At 35.8% G+C, this 16,041-nt stretch overlaps 1 protein-coding gene across 3 annotated transcripts in view; it reads right to left on the bottom strand.

The window, feature by feature from the left end:
• The window catches only part of ANKHD1 (ankyrin repeat and KH domain containing 1), a 134,280-nt gene that overhangs the window by 37,127 nt on the left and 81,112 nt on the right, over positions 1–16,041 (bottom strand). For all 3 annotated transcript variants that reach the window (XM_047085698.1, XM_047085711.1, XM_047085705.1), the window contains 4 exons: positions 12,095–12,182; positions 8,576–8,703; positions 8,232–8,375; positions 6,854–6,956 (listed from right to left, as the gene is read on the bottom strand). In XM_047085698.1, coding sequence (XP_046941654.1) covers positions 6,854–6,956; positions 8,232–8,375; positions 8,576–8,703; positions 12,095–12,182 — 463 coding nt within the window. The remainder of the gene's footprint in view (positions 1–6,853; positions 6,957–8,231; positions 8,376–8,575; positions 8,704–12,094; positions 12,183–16,041) is intronic.

Raw genomic sequence — 16,041 nt, 5'->3', positions numbered from 1 at the left:
ATTGATTACAAACTGGCATGAAAGATCTCAGAATGATAGAGATTAAAACTAGATGGTGGTGATGGTTACAAAATTCTGTAAATTTACTAAAACTCGCTGCACTGTACACTTAAAACGAAGGACCTTTAACGTATGTAAATTAAACAACAATAGAGCCGCTTTTAAAAAAGATCTGGGTAAAAAATAGTTGTTTACTATTTTGAATTGCAGTCAACATATGAATAATATAAGTAACTTAAGGTTTTTAAAAATAAGATCATCCAATGTATTCACAATGATTCTTAAGTCCAAAGGAAAAAGTCATCACCCATTTGATGTTAAAATACTCTGAATTACAAGAGGGTAATGAAACCACTAGGGAAAAAAATTAGAGCGTCAACTGTTTTTTGGTTTTTTTCTTCTAGAGTCGGAGATCTCAAAACTGCATATACCTCAAGCATCTTCAACATGTTATTAATGAAAAAGTCTAACAGTTTTCCCCCTAGATATTGACTTTAACAGGGTCAGGATACCACAGTTTTGAAATTATGGCAATCATTTTAAGAGAATTATTCTTTGAAAGCAACCCTCATCAAAATGTATTGCCCATATTTAATTTTATCTGAACTAAGAGATGGGTAAAGACTTTAATCTTCCTGAGCAAAAGCTGTTATATTTGTGAGATAATTTAATAACTACTATAAGATCTTACAGGAATTCATGGTTTGGTTTATCTGTTCCAAGTACCTAATAACAATCAACAGGTAAGAAAAAGGAGATTTACTGCCACAAACAGCAATGTAGACATCTGCTAGTCCAGCAAAGAAATTTTCAATCGTGTAATAAATGCAATAACATCAGCAATTTAGTAGCTCTGCAAAGAATGAATGTTCCTTTAAATGCTCATTAATTTTATTTACAACACGCTAGTATACTTACTAACAGGAATACGCCCCCTTTTTTTTTTTTCAAGTTTATTCATTTATTACTGAGACAGAGACAGTTCAAATGGGGGAGGGGCAAAGAGAGAGAGAGAGAGAGAGAGAGAGAGAGAGAGAGAGAGAGAGAGAGAATCCCAAGCAGGCTCTGTGCTGTCGGCACAGAGCCCAATGCTGGGCTTGAATTCATGAAACTATGAGATCATGACCTGAGCCAAAACTGAGAGTCAGACACTTAACGGACTGAGTCACCCAGGCATCCCAAGCCCTATCTTGTTAACAAATAAAATCCAAGAAGTTTAGAGTACAAGATTACTAAAAGTAACTTATGTAACTGAATATAAAGACTATAAGCTGAGGACATATGTAGCAGGAAGAACACGATGGTAGAAAATAATGGACAAAAACCAGTTCTTCCCAAAATAGCCAATGGCTGAGTATCTGTAATCATGGAGTTAGTGGGACTGCATAGCTACACATTAGAGCACTAATTCAAGCTATAAATCAAGAATAAAACAAGGTGGTGAAGCACAAATAATGTCACCTAATTATTCCTAGAAGTTAAAGCAACACCTTCTGTGTTTGGGAAAAGAAGAGAATGTGACAAGCATCCTTCTAGCAACAAAAATTTTAGTAGGTAGGAAGGCAGTTGTGTAAGATGCCAGAAAATAAGAGTTCCACCTCTTTAAAACATCTCCCACTGTCACGTACAAATAAATTAAATCTATTCACTGGCAGCAGTGAGAGACATCATAAAGTACTATTTAGGAATATAGGTAAACCAACATCTAACTCTTTGGTCTGGTGTTTATCCTACTCCCTCAGCTTTCCCTTTTGTACCATCAATAAAACTAAGAGTTTGTTGGGGCGCCTGGGTGGCGCAGTCGGTTAAGCGTCCGACTTCAGCCAGGTCACGATCTCGCGGTCCGGGAGTTCGAGCCCCGCGTCAGGCTCTGGGCTGACGGCTCGGAGCCTGGAGCCTGTTTCCGATTCTGTGTCTCCCTCTCTCTCTGCCCCTCCCCCGTTCATGCTCTGTCTCTCTCTGTCCCAAAAATAAATAAACGTTGAAAAAAAAAAAAAACTAAGAGTTTGTAATAAGAAACCATAACACAGAGACGGTTTCAAACATAGCCTTTCTTTTATGCGCAGTAAGGGAATGAGGTAGACATATATTTGACAAAAATTTAGTTTACTACTGAAATGAGCTTAATTCCATCAGTTATTTTCATGTATAAAATAGTATAGTGTGCAATAAAAAATAATGGCCAAAGGGAAAATTATAGGACATACAGATGGGTCTGGATTTGGTTTCATATTTCCTTACTTGATTTTGTCTAAGGACATTTAAGCGCTGTTCCACAATTCCCTTGCTTTCTTACATTACTACACAGCATCTTACTAGAATGAAATAGCACTCCCAACTGGGTCTTAAATGGAAAAAAAGGTTGATGAAATACAGTTGAAAATAACACAATACATCAAGTGTAGTAGAGTATATATTATCTAAAGGAATTTATATTTGGGTAAACAGATGTATATTGTGTTCTGAGTTTCAATATAAAATATTTCCTGTTATGGTCACAGTCAAAATGTGTCAAAAATGAAAGCCACTGGCCTAGAAAAGACTTATTTTGCCTTTATGCCTAAATTTCTATCTCAGAATTTCCCAAAGTAACAGGGCATGCTATACAGCTTTAATACAGTAAGGATAACCAAGCATGTCCAAAGACAGAGCATCTGTGTAACACCCTAAAAGATTAGTTCAACTTTCTGCCTTTTACTGTAAACAGCTATATGTTAAAAGATTAAATTCAGGCATATGTAAATCCATATAAGCATGATTACATGGAAATCTGCTAAACTAGAGAACATTAGGAGTAAAATTTCCAGAGGAACACTCAATTTCATTCACTGTACATATAATTTCTATACGATTTTACTGATTTGATATAAAAATAAGAACTTCTCATGTTACCTACTCTAATAAACAATTCTGGGATATAAAGCAGCATGTTAATTTCTTAGTTTATGTTCAAATTTTTTTCGATCTTGTCTGAACCACTCTAGAATACTACTTCTTAATTTTTTACACATCCTCTTTAATTACAATGTCTCTCTTCTTAAAAAAATTCTTAATAATTTTCTTTTGTCTTCAGAATAATCTAAATTCTTAGCCTGGCACCATTAATTTATTCAACAAATATATGAGCATCTAGTATAAGCAAGGCATAGTGAGCCATATAAAGATGAGCAACACAAACCCTGCCCTTGAGGAGCTTACAGTCTAAAAGGGGAGATAAAGATGTACAAATCCAAATGTAAGAATTAAGTCAAGGGTTGGAAGGCATGGAAATGGGAAGGAGGGTGTATAAAATGGGAACCCTTATGCATTACTAGTGGGAGTGTAAACTTCTATAGCCATCCCGGAGAGCAAATTTGTGGCACTTTGTCAGATAAATATTATGCATTCCTCAGACAGGTAATTCTGCTCCTGATTATATCCCAAAGAAATTCTCACACAGACCCACAAGGGGACTGTACCATGACTTTCATCACAGCATTGTCTGTGGTGGTGGGGAATGAGAGGCTATTTGGTATACCCATCACTGGAAAAGGAGAAGTAAAACAAGAAAAATATACAGGGTGAAGCACTGTGTTGCCAGTAGAAATAATCTAGAGGTGGATACACATCGATAGATCTTTAAAACAGTGCTGAGTGAGAAAAGTAAAAAACAAAACATGACCTATAGCACAATACCAGTCATGTAAATCAAAAATACACACAAAGTAGTAAACATTTTATAAGAACAAAAGAACTCACATCAAACACAGTAGAGTCATTGCCTACAAGGGAAGTAAGGGAATGGGAAGACGGAGAAAAGAGAATAAATAAAACAAAAGAGGATCCATGACAATAAAGCAGCAGGAATGGAGTATGATTAACTCAACCTTCTTTCTACACTTTGAAGTCCAAGGGGAGGGGAAGAGGCAGGAGTGACCAGAGTCTGAAGGAAGATCCCATGAAGTGTTGTTGGACTCCAGAGAAAAGAAATTACTCCTCAAGAGGGCCTGAGGTACACACAAAGATGTGTTTTGTTTATCCTGACATCATTTTAGTGTTTTGCAACAAATTAGTTCTAAGATGTACAACCTGCAGAAGATAATTATGAGTCCTATCTTTTAGAATTCCTGGAGAATCAGTTACAACAAATAAGTTGGATGCAAGAGTGGCTTTAAGTAACAAATTTATTTACAAAACTGATTTGGAAGGGCAAAAGGTTGATATTATTTACATATCCTTTCCCAACTGAACGTTCAAAACTATAGTTAGTAAAGCTAAATAATGCTAGAAAACGGAGCATACCACTATCACCTGGTTTCACATTTTGTTTATAGAGGTGATCTTGAGGCCTCTGTCAGATACCACCTAGAATGCTGATTCCTTTGAAAACCGACCATGGATAAGTGAGATTAGTTGCCTAAAAAAGGAGAATATGGGTCAAGATGGATGGAGCCTAGGCAAACGAAGCACATGGATCATGAAAGAAAAGAATATCTGAGTAGGATATATATAAAATACCTGGGTAAGTCTTTTTTTTTTTTTTAATGTTTATTTTGAGAGACAGAGAAAGAGAGAGACAGAGACAGAGCATGAGGGGGGAAGGAACAGAGAGAGAGGGAAGCACAGAATCCTAAGCAGGCTCCAGGTTCTGAGCTGTCAGCACAGAGCCTGACGCGGGGCTCAAACTCATGAACTGTGAGATCTTGACCTGAGCAGAAGTTGGACACTTAACTCACTGAGTCACCCAGGTGCCCCAAAATACCTGGTTAAGTTTTAAGGGCATGATATGTTCTAGAAGGATACAGATATGAATAATAAAAATACTTCAGACATAAGTGAAATGTTCTAAGAACTTAAAAAATGATTGCTAGGAAAGGAAGAGAGTCCTAAAGAGTAAGAACTCTTCCTCCATCCCTAACCAAACATGCAACACAGAGATAGTCTAAGGACTTAGAAGAAACAAAAACACGAGCATTGAACAGAGATTTCACCACTCAAAGAAATTTCTTTAGAGAAATAACAGAGTTTTGAGGAGAAAAAGACACTTTGAGGAGAAAAAAGTAATAATATTTCTTCCATAATTTAAGATAACGTTTTCCTATCTATCTGGATACTTCAGTATGTACGTTTACAACACCAACTAATTTTTCCTAATTCATAGTGATATAATACTCTACGATGCACATGATTTATATTAAAATAACATCTTAATACAGTGGATTATCACAGTTGGCTCTACGTAAAGAACTACTAGGTTGGCAATGCCACTGGCAGCTGACAACATCAAGTACCCAAGGGTCTAAATACAAGTGTTAATTTTTTCCTTCTCTAATAATTTAGTAAAATGAAAGATCATTAAAAAATTAGTTCATTTTTATGCTATTCAGTAAGTAATAAAACATCAGAGTGAAGAAAATAAGTAGATACTCAGTAAAGAAGTTCTTTCAGTAATTAAAAAATATGATTACTCACTTGAGCATCAACTTAAAGAAACCTTACCCAAACGTTTCTGTTGCCTTACACATTAAACCTGAATTTAAAATGTTTTACTTCTTCTCTGTTGACACTTTATGTCCTTCCTAGCTCATTTCTTGATTCTTTTGTGCCTCTGTGTTATTAATGTATTTTTTAATCATTTCTTATTTAGTACTGAATTTCTTTAGCCAAAGTTACTATAGTCTTCTACAATGTATAGCCAAACAAAAAATTATAAAAACAGAGACATTTAGGTTTAAGTATTTTACTAAAGGCTGTCAGTCAGTTAGGATACTCAGATTCCTTAACAAGTACATGCTTAATTTGTTTTTATTTGTTAAGATTAAAAAAAGCAGTCTTAAAAAAAATAGCAGTCTTATTTTTTGAAGAGTTTGAATAGCTAAGTGTCCAATAGAAAACTCCATAACTACCTTAAGTCAGAGAGATTGCAGATATTTGCTCTCTGAAATTAATAGTTTAGAAATGAACTAATCCTTGATCATGGCCCTCAATACTCTAAATTACTAAAATTGACATAATTTAAAAGTAGCTTCTGTTTGCTGCTATAATAGTCACCTCTAACCAACTTATCTCAAATCATAGTATTAGAGGTACTAACATATACTTACACACTTCACTGTAATTTCAAAAATCTAAAGATTGGTTATTATATATTGAATGAAATACGCTCATAAATTTGTTTTTACGTAGTTTTTAATACCTTACATATTACCTACTTTATTTCAGAGATATGACAACTACACGATTATCAAGTGAAGGTACTTTCTATCTACAAGTGAAGACAGCAGGAAAATATGAGAGCTCACAAACGTAAGTCCTTTAAATAATATATGCTCCTTCTTAATATTCACTTGGATATCATTTATATACTTTTTGATAGTTATTTGTCCAGGTTCACATGACAGATGTAAGCCCACCATATTCAGCATTACATGAAAGAAACTACATATAATTCTTAAACTTCTAACTCCCAGAGTTGAAAAGTGCTACTAAGACTTAACTAGACAGCAAACATACATTTTCATTCCTCATATTTTACTGTTGTTCAACAAAAGAATTGTCAAATGCAAAATGAATGCCTGATAAATTTTTGCTACTGTAATATAATCAACAGCCTGATATGCTTTTAAAGTATTTTCACCTGTGCAAGATGAAAACTCCAACTAGCAGTATGTTAGCAAGAAAATTAGAAATCATTTTTCTTAGTATTTATGTTCTTTCATTTATAAATAATCTGTAAGACTACTAGCATTTGTCAGAAATCCCTAATTCAATTAATCCTGGGTACACAGTTACGGTGTACCATTAAAGTACTTTTGTGAATTCATTAATTAGGTGATGAAATACCCATTTTAAGGAAAATAATTCAATAACTAACCTTTTTGTACTCCTAAAAGGGCAGGAGAGTTCTCCTGTGACGTTCTATCAGGTTCCTGGGGAGGTACAACCATGGCAAGTGTATGCATTGGTACACGTGGAACCTAAAAAATTAACTCAGAAAAAATACCATCTCAGACCAAAGAATAAAAAGGAGGCCCTTAAATGAAATGGAAATTTAGATTTTATTTATATGCCACCAAATTCATTTTTTTGTTTCTTAAAAAAAAAAAAAAAAAAGCAAGCCTCACCAAAGAATAATTTCGAGAATAGTGAATAGTGAATTGGACAAGCTCCGGCAATCTATAAGCTGTGAATGATTTAAGCTAAAGAGAATTAGTATTACTCTCTTGTTAGAGAGAAAGCCTTGTTGGGGCCTTGTTGGTTCTGATTATAGTTAAGAGTACAAGTCACATATTAACCGGCCAATTTACCCTTGTTCAAATTCTGTATGGGTCAAAAAAGAGAAAAGCCAACATAGTCGCCAAATTGTGGTATTTTAGCAGTTCTCAGGGTAACACTGTGGAAAAAAACTTAAGATTTCACTGAACTTTGTATACTTAGTATACGCTACAGTCTCTCCATATTTTTAGGTAGGCTTATAAATTACTTTAATGAATTTCTGATGCATATATCCTAGTTAACTATACCCTGGTTGACCAAAGTAGCTATCTCTACAATAATTAATACTGTATTGGGAGGTACTCAGGAAGAAGTTATCTCTTGGTTCAAGATTATGCTTAAGGTATTTATTAAAAACAACCCTACAGTATGATGACAACTTGGAAAATTTGTATTTATATTTGATATTAAGTATTTTGTAAAAAGGATTTTTTTTTTCAGTAAGATAATAAGAAATTTTCATGTACTTTTGAAGAAAATAAACCTTAAAGATTTGGGATCATGTTTATCTCAATAAGTAATAGAAAAGAGAAACAAATCCATTTTGCTTAAAACTAATTTTATTTTGGGGTGCCTGGGTGACTCAATCAGTTGAGTGTCCAGCTCTTGATTTTGGCTCAGGTCATGTTACCAGGGTTATGGGATCAAGCCTCACATCAGGTTCCTTAGTGGCATGAAACCTGCCTAAGAGTCTCTCTCGCCCTCTGTCCCTCTCCCCAGCTCACATTCTTTTTCTAAAATTAAAAAAAAAAAAATTGTTTTAAACCTAATTTTATTTATTTATTTATTTAATTTTTAAGTTTATTTATTTAAGTAATCTCTATATCCAACGTGGGGCTTGAACTAACGACCCTGAGATCAAGAGTTGTGTGCTCTTCTGACTAAGCCAGCCAGGCACCCCTAAAAGTAATTTTAAACAAAAACTCCCAATCGATTTGAAGACCCTATATTTATAAATCAACTCTGTTTTACTTTACCTGAGACTGATCTTGAGAAGGTGAGGTGAGCTGAGACACATCTGTAGTAGGAACTGACAGAACGTTGTTCGGATAATCCAACAGATAAGAAACAACATTTGTATGGCCACCTTTTGCAGCTTCAATGAGCATTGTAGAGCCATCCTGAGAAAAATTGATGCTATTAATTAATTATCTGCAAATTTCTGCTTATGACTGCTATAGACATTTAGTTTCTTGGCAACCTGCCTACAACCAACATTCATTTATAAACAGTAGTGAATATTAAGCACCGAGATGAGGCAAGCATAGTTTCATTATCTTTTAATAAAAACTATTTATTTACTTATTTTTAAGTAGAATACCTTGAGTCGATGAGTAGGGTCAGCTCCATGAGCCAACAGTAGCTCAACAACTGCCAGATGACCTCCTGCACAAGCCAGTGACACTACTGTATGGTCATTATTGGCTGTAGCCCTATTCACATTGGCACCTTCAAAGAAACATCAACAGCAAAATTAGAGAAAGCTGGAATCAAGTCAAGTTTGCAGATAATAATATCACTTTAGAGTTTTTTTGAAGTATGACATAAATTTAAAAAAAAAGCAAACAAATCCTAAGTGTACAGTTGAAAAATTTTTACAAAGTGAACACACCTGTGTAACCAGCACCCAGATAAAGAAACAGAACGCTATCCACATACCAGAAGTCCCACACCTTGTGCCCTCTTTCAGTCACTACCCACCCTTCCAATGGTACTACTATCCTGACTGCCAAACTGGTATTAGTTTTTGAACTTCATATGAATGAAATCATACAGTGTACTCTTTTGTGTCTGGCTTCTTTTGCCCAATTTAATTAATTTTCTTTTTGTTTTAACATTTATTTATTTTTGAGACAGAGAGAGACAGAGCATGAACGGGGGAGGGGCAGAGAGAGAGGGAGACACAGAATCGGAAGCAGGCTCCAGGCTCCGAGCCATCAGCCCAGAGCCCGACGCGGGGCTCGAACTCACGGACCGTGAGATCGTGACCTGAGCTGAAGTCGGATGCTCAACCGACTGAGCCACCCAGGCGCCCCTGCCCAATTTAATATTTGTGAGATTCATCCACAATGTTGCACGTAGCTGTAGTTGGTTTATTCAATATCACTTTTAAAATGGAAAATCTAGAAGACTAAGATTAATAAATATATACAGGTTAATGAAAGCCTCAAATAATATTATGTCACTCTCAAAATGTTTCAAAGACACTTTTTACCTACTTCTCGAACGTGGCAATATAGCCAGGTCTCAAAGTAGAGAAAACAGATTATTTAAAAATAATATTTAAGAGACATATAATTCTTCATATTGTATAATTTAATAGTCAGAAGGACCTGGATATGGAGAGAAGACAATATCCAAAAATGTTATCTGAAAGGCTATTTAGTAAGTTGTTCAGAAGCGTTGTTCAACACGACCTGAAAAAAGTGTAAATGCAAAATCTTTTCTTAGACACAGAATCTGAAGCGGGCTCCAGGCTCTGAGCTGTCAGCACAGAGCCTGACACGGGGCTCGGACTCACGAACTGTGAGATCATGACCTGAGCCAAAGTCGGACACTTAACCGACTGAGCCACTCAGGTGCCCCACTGCTAGAATTAATTTATTTAATTTTCAGAAATATCCAGTTGAACCTAATCCTAACTCACATAAAAGTACCTTTTGGGAAGGGCAAGACACACCAATAAACATTCTTACATTAGCAACGTGAAATTAGTTTTAAGGTTGTTAATAATAATAAATTTAGATGGTAGGATTGGTTAGCAGCTACTATAGCCTAGAAAGGCTATAATCAATGTGTTCTTCCTCCTGACAAGCCTAATTACATGCTTAGCAGAGTTGTCACAGGGTATGATTAGATAACTTCCTCAGTAAAGGCGCATGCGAGAATTCCAAAGGTTACCCATTTGTTTATTATTACTTCAGTATGTTTGAGGTAAATTGCTTTTACAGACTATGTTATAACATTGCGTAAAGATATGTTTTATTTGATAACAAAAATGTGACATTAAGAAAATAAACCTAGGGGAGGCTGGGTGGCTCAGTCAGTTAAGCAACTGACTTCAGCTCAGGTCATGCCCTTGAAGTTCACGAGTTCCAGCCCCACATTGGGCTCTGTGCTGACAGCTCAGACCGTGAAGCCTGCTTCGGATTCTGTGTCTCCCTTTCTGTCCCTCCCCAGCTCGTGCTCTATCTCTCTTTCTCTCTTTCTCAGAAGTAAATAAACATTAAAAACATTTTTTTTAAATAAAAAGAAAAGATGGGGCGCCTGGGTGGCTCAGTCAGTTAAGCATCCGACTTTGGCTCAGGTCATGATCTCACGGTTTATGGGTTCGAGCCCTGCATCGGGCTGTGTGCTGACAGCTCAGAGACTGAAGCCTGCTTCGGATTCTGTGTCTCCCTCTCTCTCTGCCCATCTCCCGCTTGTGCTCTGTCTCTTTCTGTCTCTCAAAAATAAATAAATGTAAAAAAAAATTTTTTTTAATAAATAAAAAGAAAACAAACCTAGTTGTATCCAATTAAAGAAGAAAAGTATATTTAAAATGATAAAATTTTAGGGGCGCCTGGGTGGCGCAGTCGGTTAAGCGTCCGACTTCAGCCAGGTCACGATCTCGCGGTCCGGGAGTTCGAGCCCCGCGTCAGGCTCTGGGCTGATGGCTCGGAGCCTGGAGCCTGTTTCCGATTCTGTGTCTCCCTCTCTCTCTGCCCCTCCCCCGTTCATGCTCTGTCTCTCTCTGTCCCCCCAAAAATAAATAAACGTTGAAAAAAAAAATATTTTAAAATGATAAAATTTTATACTGCTTTCTAAATAACACAAAATGTCCCAAGTTTTGCTGGAATGTAGATATCAAATTTTTATTTTTATCTAAAATTTTTATTTCACAAAACATAACATCACCTGAGCAGACCTTCCTTGAATTTTAGCATCCTACCCCAGGATCTTTCATCAGATGCCAGAGTACCTCTAACACTATACACAGAGTTAGGCTGAACCAAATGAAATGGCTGATATTACCATTTTTGACATATAAAACGACAGTTTTATATGGTTCAACCTAACATGGCTTTAGCAGTGTTTCACTTTTTCATAATAAACAGTCTTGAACTACCTTTTCACTCATCATTTGAACTTCTTTGCTTGAATATATTTTAATAATATAATCTCTAGAGGAATATAAAATTAATAAATAACAGCCTTGCATACTTGGTTAATTCAAGTGTATGGTAAACAATAGTAGTGGCCTTTCTTCCACCCCTCCCCACCCAACCTTCCAGCAAAACTTCCTTATCATTAAGTGTTGAACAGTACTCTACTAAATATAGCTGGATATTTTATATTTGGCTTTTCCAACTTTTGGGAGCAATAATATGCTACTTGGTTGATGAACTTCAAACTCAAATTTAATAAAGAAAAATCCCAATAAGTACCTCATGAACTCTACACTTACTAAATAAAAAACAGCAAGAAAAGGTGATAATACGAGGTTCCTGCTTGGCTCAGTCGGTTAAGCGTCCGGCTCTTGATTTCGGCTCAGGTCATGATCTCACAGTTGTGGGTTCAAGCCCCACACCAGGCTCTGCACTGACAGCGCGGAGCTTGCTTGGGTTTCTCTCTCTCTCTCCCTCTCTCTCTCTGCCCCTCCCCACTTGTGTACTCTCTCTCTCAAAAAATAAACTTAAAAAAGGATTTTCTAAAAAGACTAGAATACAATGCTTGTACTGTAGGAAAAGTCGCTTTCACATAAATAAAAATAAATAAATAAACAAACAAACAAACAGTTAAGGATTTTTTTTCCCAGAAATCACAGCTTCTTACAAATGATGACTTATATTTTCCTTACCTTTGCTAATAAGAAACTGCACAGTGCACAAATGACCAGCTCTTGCAGCTTTCATCAAAGGTGTTCTTCCACCTTCAGATTCATGTTCCTATTAAAGAAACAAAAAATAATCCATCAGTGCCAATTCATTAACCATCTATTTTAAACACTTAGTACAAATGACATGATAAATAAGAGATTTAATACTTACTCAATGTAGCCACTTATACTACCCATTTCAATTCCTACAAAATGTAGGATTAATTTCAATCCACACTAGATGGTGTAACTTTTTTAAGGGCAAGTTCAGTTTTGCATACCGAACAGCATTTAAAGATAATACTTATGTTCAGTTTGATCCTCAAAGAGAAATAGCTGCATTTTTCTAAGCATAAGGCTAAAAAGATGTTTTCCTAACTATTCATATGAATTATGAAAAAGGAACCTTAGTCATACAGGTGAGCAGGAAGATTGTGATCCTAAGAGATTAGAAACCAATAAGAACTCTATCAAAGGGCAGAAACCAGTCCCTAAAGTAAAACACTATGGTATTTCAAGAAAAAAGGGAAAAGAAAAATATACCAATGAGCAGACATTTTTTTTAGAAATTAAATATGTAAGTAGTGAAAGGCAAAAACAACAGTTTTATAATAGCAGAAAGATTGCTGTTCCTTTTAGGAAGTTTGCCAGCAAGAGAAGTGAACGATAAAACAGCTTCCAACCATCCAAATATCAAATGCCACTAAAAGGAGCTTGCTTATATTATGTAGTAAGTAGTCCTGTTGGAAGAACTGTAAACTCTTACTATATTCATCTCAGTATGAAAATGTAGCTGATAAACTGCTTCCATGAAAAGTTCACTCACCTATCCCCTCTTTCATTATCTAGGCAAGCATTAACTTCTGTTGTTCTGGTCCTCTTTTGCTACTAAGAAAAACTTGATAAAGAACAGTAATTAACTCAAGCTTTACTTCAGCTCTATTCTAGTTAACTCAGAATCCTTTAGCTACCACACAGTCAACTTAAAAATAGTGTGCTCTGGAGCGCCTTAGGTGGTTCATTCGGTTAAACATCCAATCCAATTCTTGATTTCAGCGCAGGTCATGATCTCACACTTGTGAGATGAAGCCCCTCTTCGGGCGCTGTGCTGAGCATGGAGCCAGCTTGGGATTCTCTCTCTACCTCTGTCTCTGCCCTTCCCCTACTCGCATGTGCACACATGCTCTCTCTCTCAAAATAAATGAACCAAAAAACTTAGTGTGCTTTGCCAATAGGATGCAATTTAGTCAGTTTATATAACTATACCTAACCTACAACATGGGCAAACTAACAACGAGAAATAAGTAGATTGTCAACCTAATGGAAACTTCAAACTGGTCTGCAGTGATGGAAATTACAGTCTAAAAGAGATTTTAATATTTTTATCTTGATAGTGTAGAATCTCTCATCCTCTTATAAAAATTAATGTTTCGACTTCTTGATTGTTATGTACAGATAAACCCATTTTAAGTTGAAAATATCTTAAATTGAAAATGCACTTAGGGGCTCCTGGGTGGCTCAGTTGGTTAAGCATCTGACTTCGGCTCAGTTCATGATCTCACAGTTTGTGAGTTCGAGTCCCGCATCGGATGAGCACGAGCCCTGTATCAGGTGAGCACGAGTCCCACTTTGGGTGAGCCCTGCTTCTCTCTCTCTCTCTGCCCCTCGTGAGATTCTCTCTCTGCCACTCACTCACTTGCGTCCTCTAAATAAATAAATAAATAAATAAATAAATAAATAAATAAGAAAATGCATTTAACACACCTAACCTATTAAACATTATAGCTTAGCTAAGCCTACCTTAAACATGCTCAGAACATTTGTGTTAGCCCACAGTTGGAAAAAATCACCAAGAACAAAGCCTTCTTCATCATAAAGTACTTAATATCTCATGCAACTTATTGAATACTGTACTGAAAGTGAAAATGGTTCTATGCATAGAACAGAATGGTTGTGAGTGCATTGGTTGTTTATCCCTGAGATCCTTGACACCACGTGGCTCACTGGAGCTGCTGCTCACTGCTGCTTCCCAGCATTTTAAGAGTATCTTACCAAATAATGCCAGCCCAGAAATAGGTCAAAATTCAAAATTCGAATGATTTCTACTGAATGCATACTGCTTATTGCATATTGCAATATTGCAATTGCATATTGCTTTTGCATCATTGTAAAGTCGAAAAATCCTAGGTGAACCATTATAAATCGGGGACCATCTGTATGGACGTAACTATATGAACCGCTCCTTCATCTTTCAATCATATATTAGTTTGTATAACTATTTGGCTAACATGTCTCTGCCACTAAATTGTAAGCTCCATGAGCATAGTAATCACATCCATTTTTGCTTACCATTATATACCTAATGTCTAAAACAATGACGTGTTTCAATAAGGTTTACCGAGAAGGAACCTAAGTGTAACTGACCTCTCAAATCTTCCCTTTCATAGTACTGAGGTTTGAAGTTTTAATTTTCTACTAGGTAAATAAGAGAAAGAAAAGTTAATTTGACAAGAAATTAAGAGTAGTAGCTAAACTCAGAGTAAGACATTCATTATCTGCATTTGATAATACATTGTTACTAGAACATGGGTGGGCAATAATAACATCACTTTTCCTTTTTTTTTTTTTTCTTTCTTATCTCTTAAGCCTAGCAATGACACCCATCAGCATAACAAGGTCCTGTGAATAATGGCAAAGACAAAAGATTTTGAAAGCCCTCCTTTAAAATAAACTTTTAAAATAACTGTTAGGTCTGCATATATCAAACATTACTACAGCTGTTAAAGGATAAGAAATCACAAAAGTACAGTCCCAAGATCCTCACCCCAAATCAAATTCCAAAATTCAACATACTAACCAAATTTCTGAAATGAAAGGTGTGAAAAGATGCCTGTTTTATTTTCCTCCCTATAAATATATATACATGCACTTTTTGGTTTTGAGAAACATTATTATGTTTGAGAAAATGGTTGATAAAACAATGCCCCAACTTTATAAGGCATTATAATATTTCACATCTAAAATCAATACTGTAAATCCCACAACATATATCATTTGCCCCAAAACATCTGACCATTAAATCTTTCTTTTAAAATAGGAATGGGGCAGGGAGCACCTCAGTTGTTCAAATGGTTAAGCATCCGATTCTTGATTTCAGCTTAGGTCATGATCTCAGAGTTTGAGAGTTCTAGCCCCCCATTGGGCTGTGTGCTGACGGTGGGGAGCCTGCCTTGGGTTCTCTCTCTCTGTCACTACCCTACTCATGCCCTCTCTCAAAAGATAAACTTTATTTTAAGATAAACTTAAAATAATAATAATAATAAAAATAGAATAGGAATCGGGGTATCTGGGTAGCTCAGCCGGTTAGGCATCCTACTCTTGATTTTGGCTCAAGTCATGTTCTCCGTTTCCTGTGTGGGCTCTGTGCTGACAGCATGGAGCCTACTTGAAATTCTCCCTCTTTCTCTGCCCCTCCCCCACTCACACTCTGCTTCTCTCAAAATAAATAGATAAACTTAAAAAAAGTCTTTGCCCCCCTCCAAAATAGGAATCAAAGTAATATATACTACTTACTTATGAATGTTGGGTTTGTTAGCACAGCCAATATTTGTTCAAGATCAATCAAACTTTAACATATAAATTATGATTATTTTTCCTTCATAAACACAGAAAATTATTTTCCAAGGTTATAAACTTAATATTGACATTGTAATATTGCTTCTTTCTCTGTTTTGGGGAATAGCTAGAATAATAGAGTTCATTTGATCCTTGAACATTTGGTAAAACTCACCTATAAATCCATCTGGTTTCTTACCTTCATTGGATTAGATTTTAAACTACTGAATTCAATGTGTAACACTTATTGTTCTATTGAGGTTTCCTGTTCATGAGTCAGTTTTGATAATTTACATACTCACAGAAAAAAATCA

This window comes from Lynx rufus, unplaced genomic scaffold (genome assembly GCF_022079265.1).
Source record: "Lynx rufus isolate CCGP_SWC_20201006 ecotype Redwood Valley unplaced genomic scaffold, mLynRuf1.p SCAF_1, whole genome shotgun sequence".
Lineage (NCBI taxonomy): Eukaryota > Metazoa > Chordata > Mammalia > Carnivora > Felidae > Lynx > Lynx rufus.
This window is presented reverse-complemented; position numbering and strand designations above follow the sequence as displayed.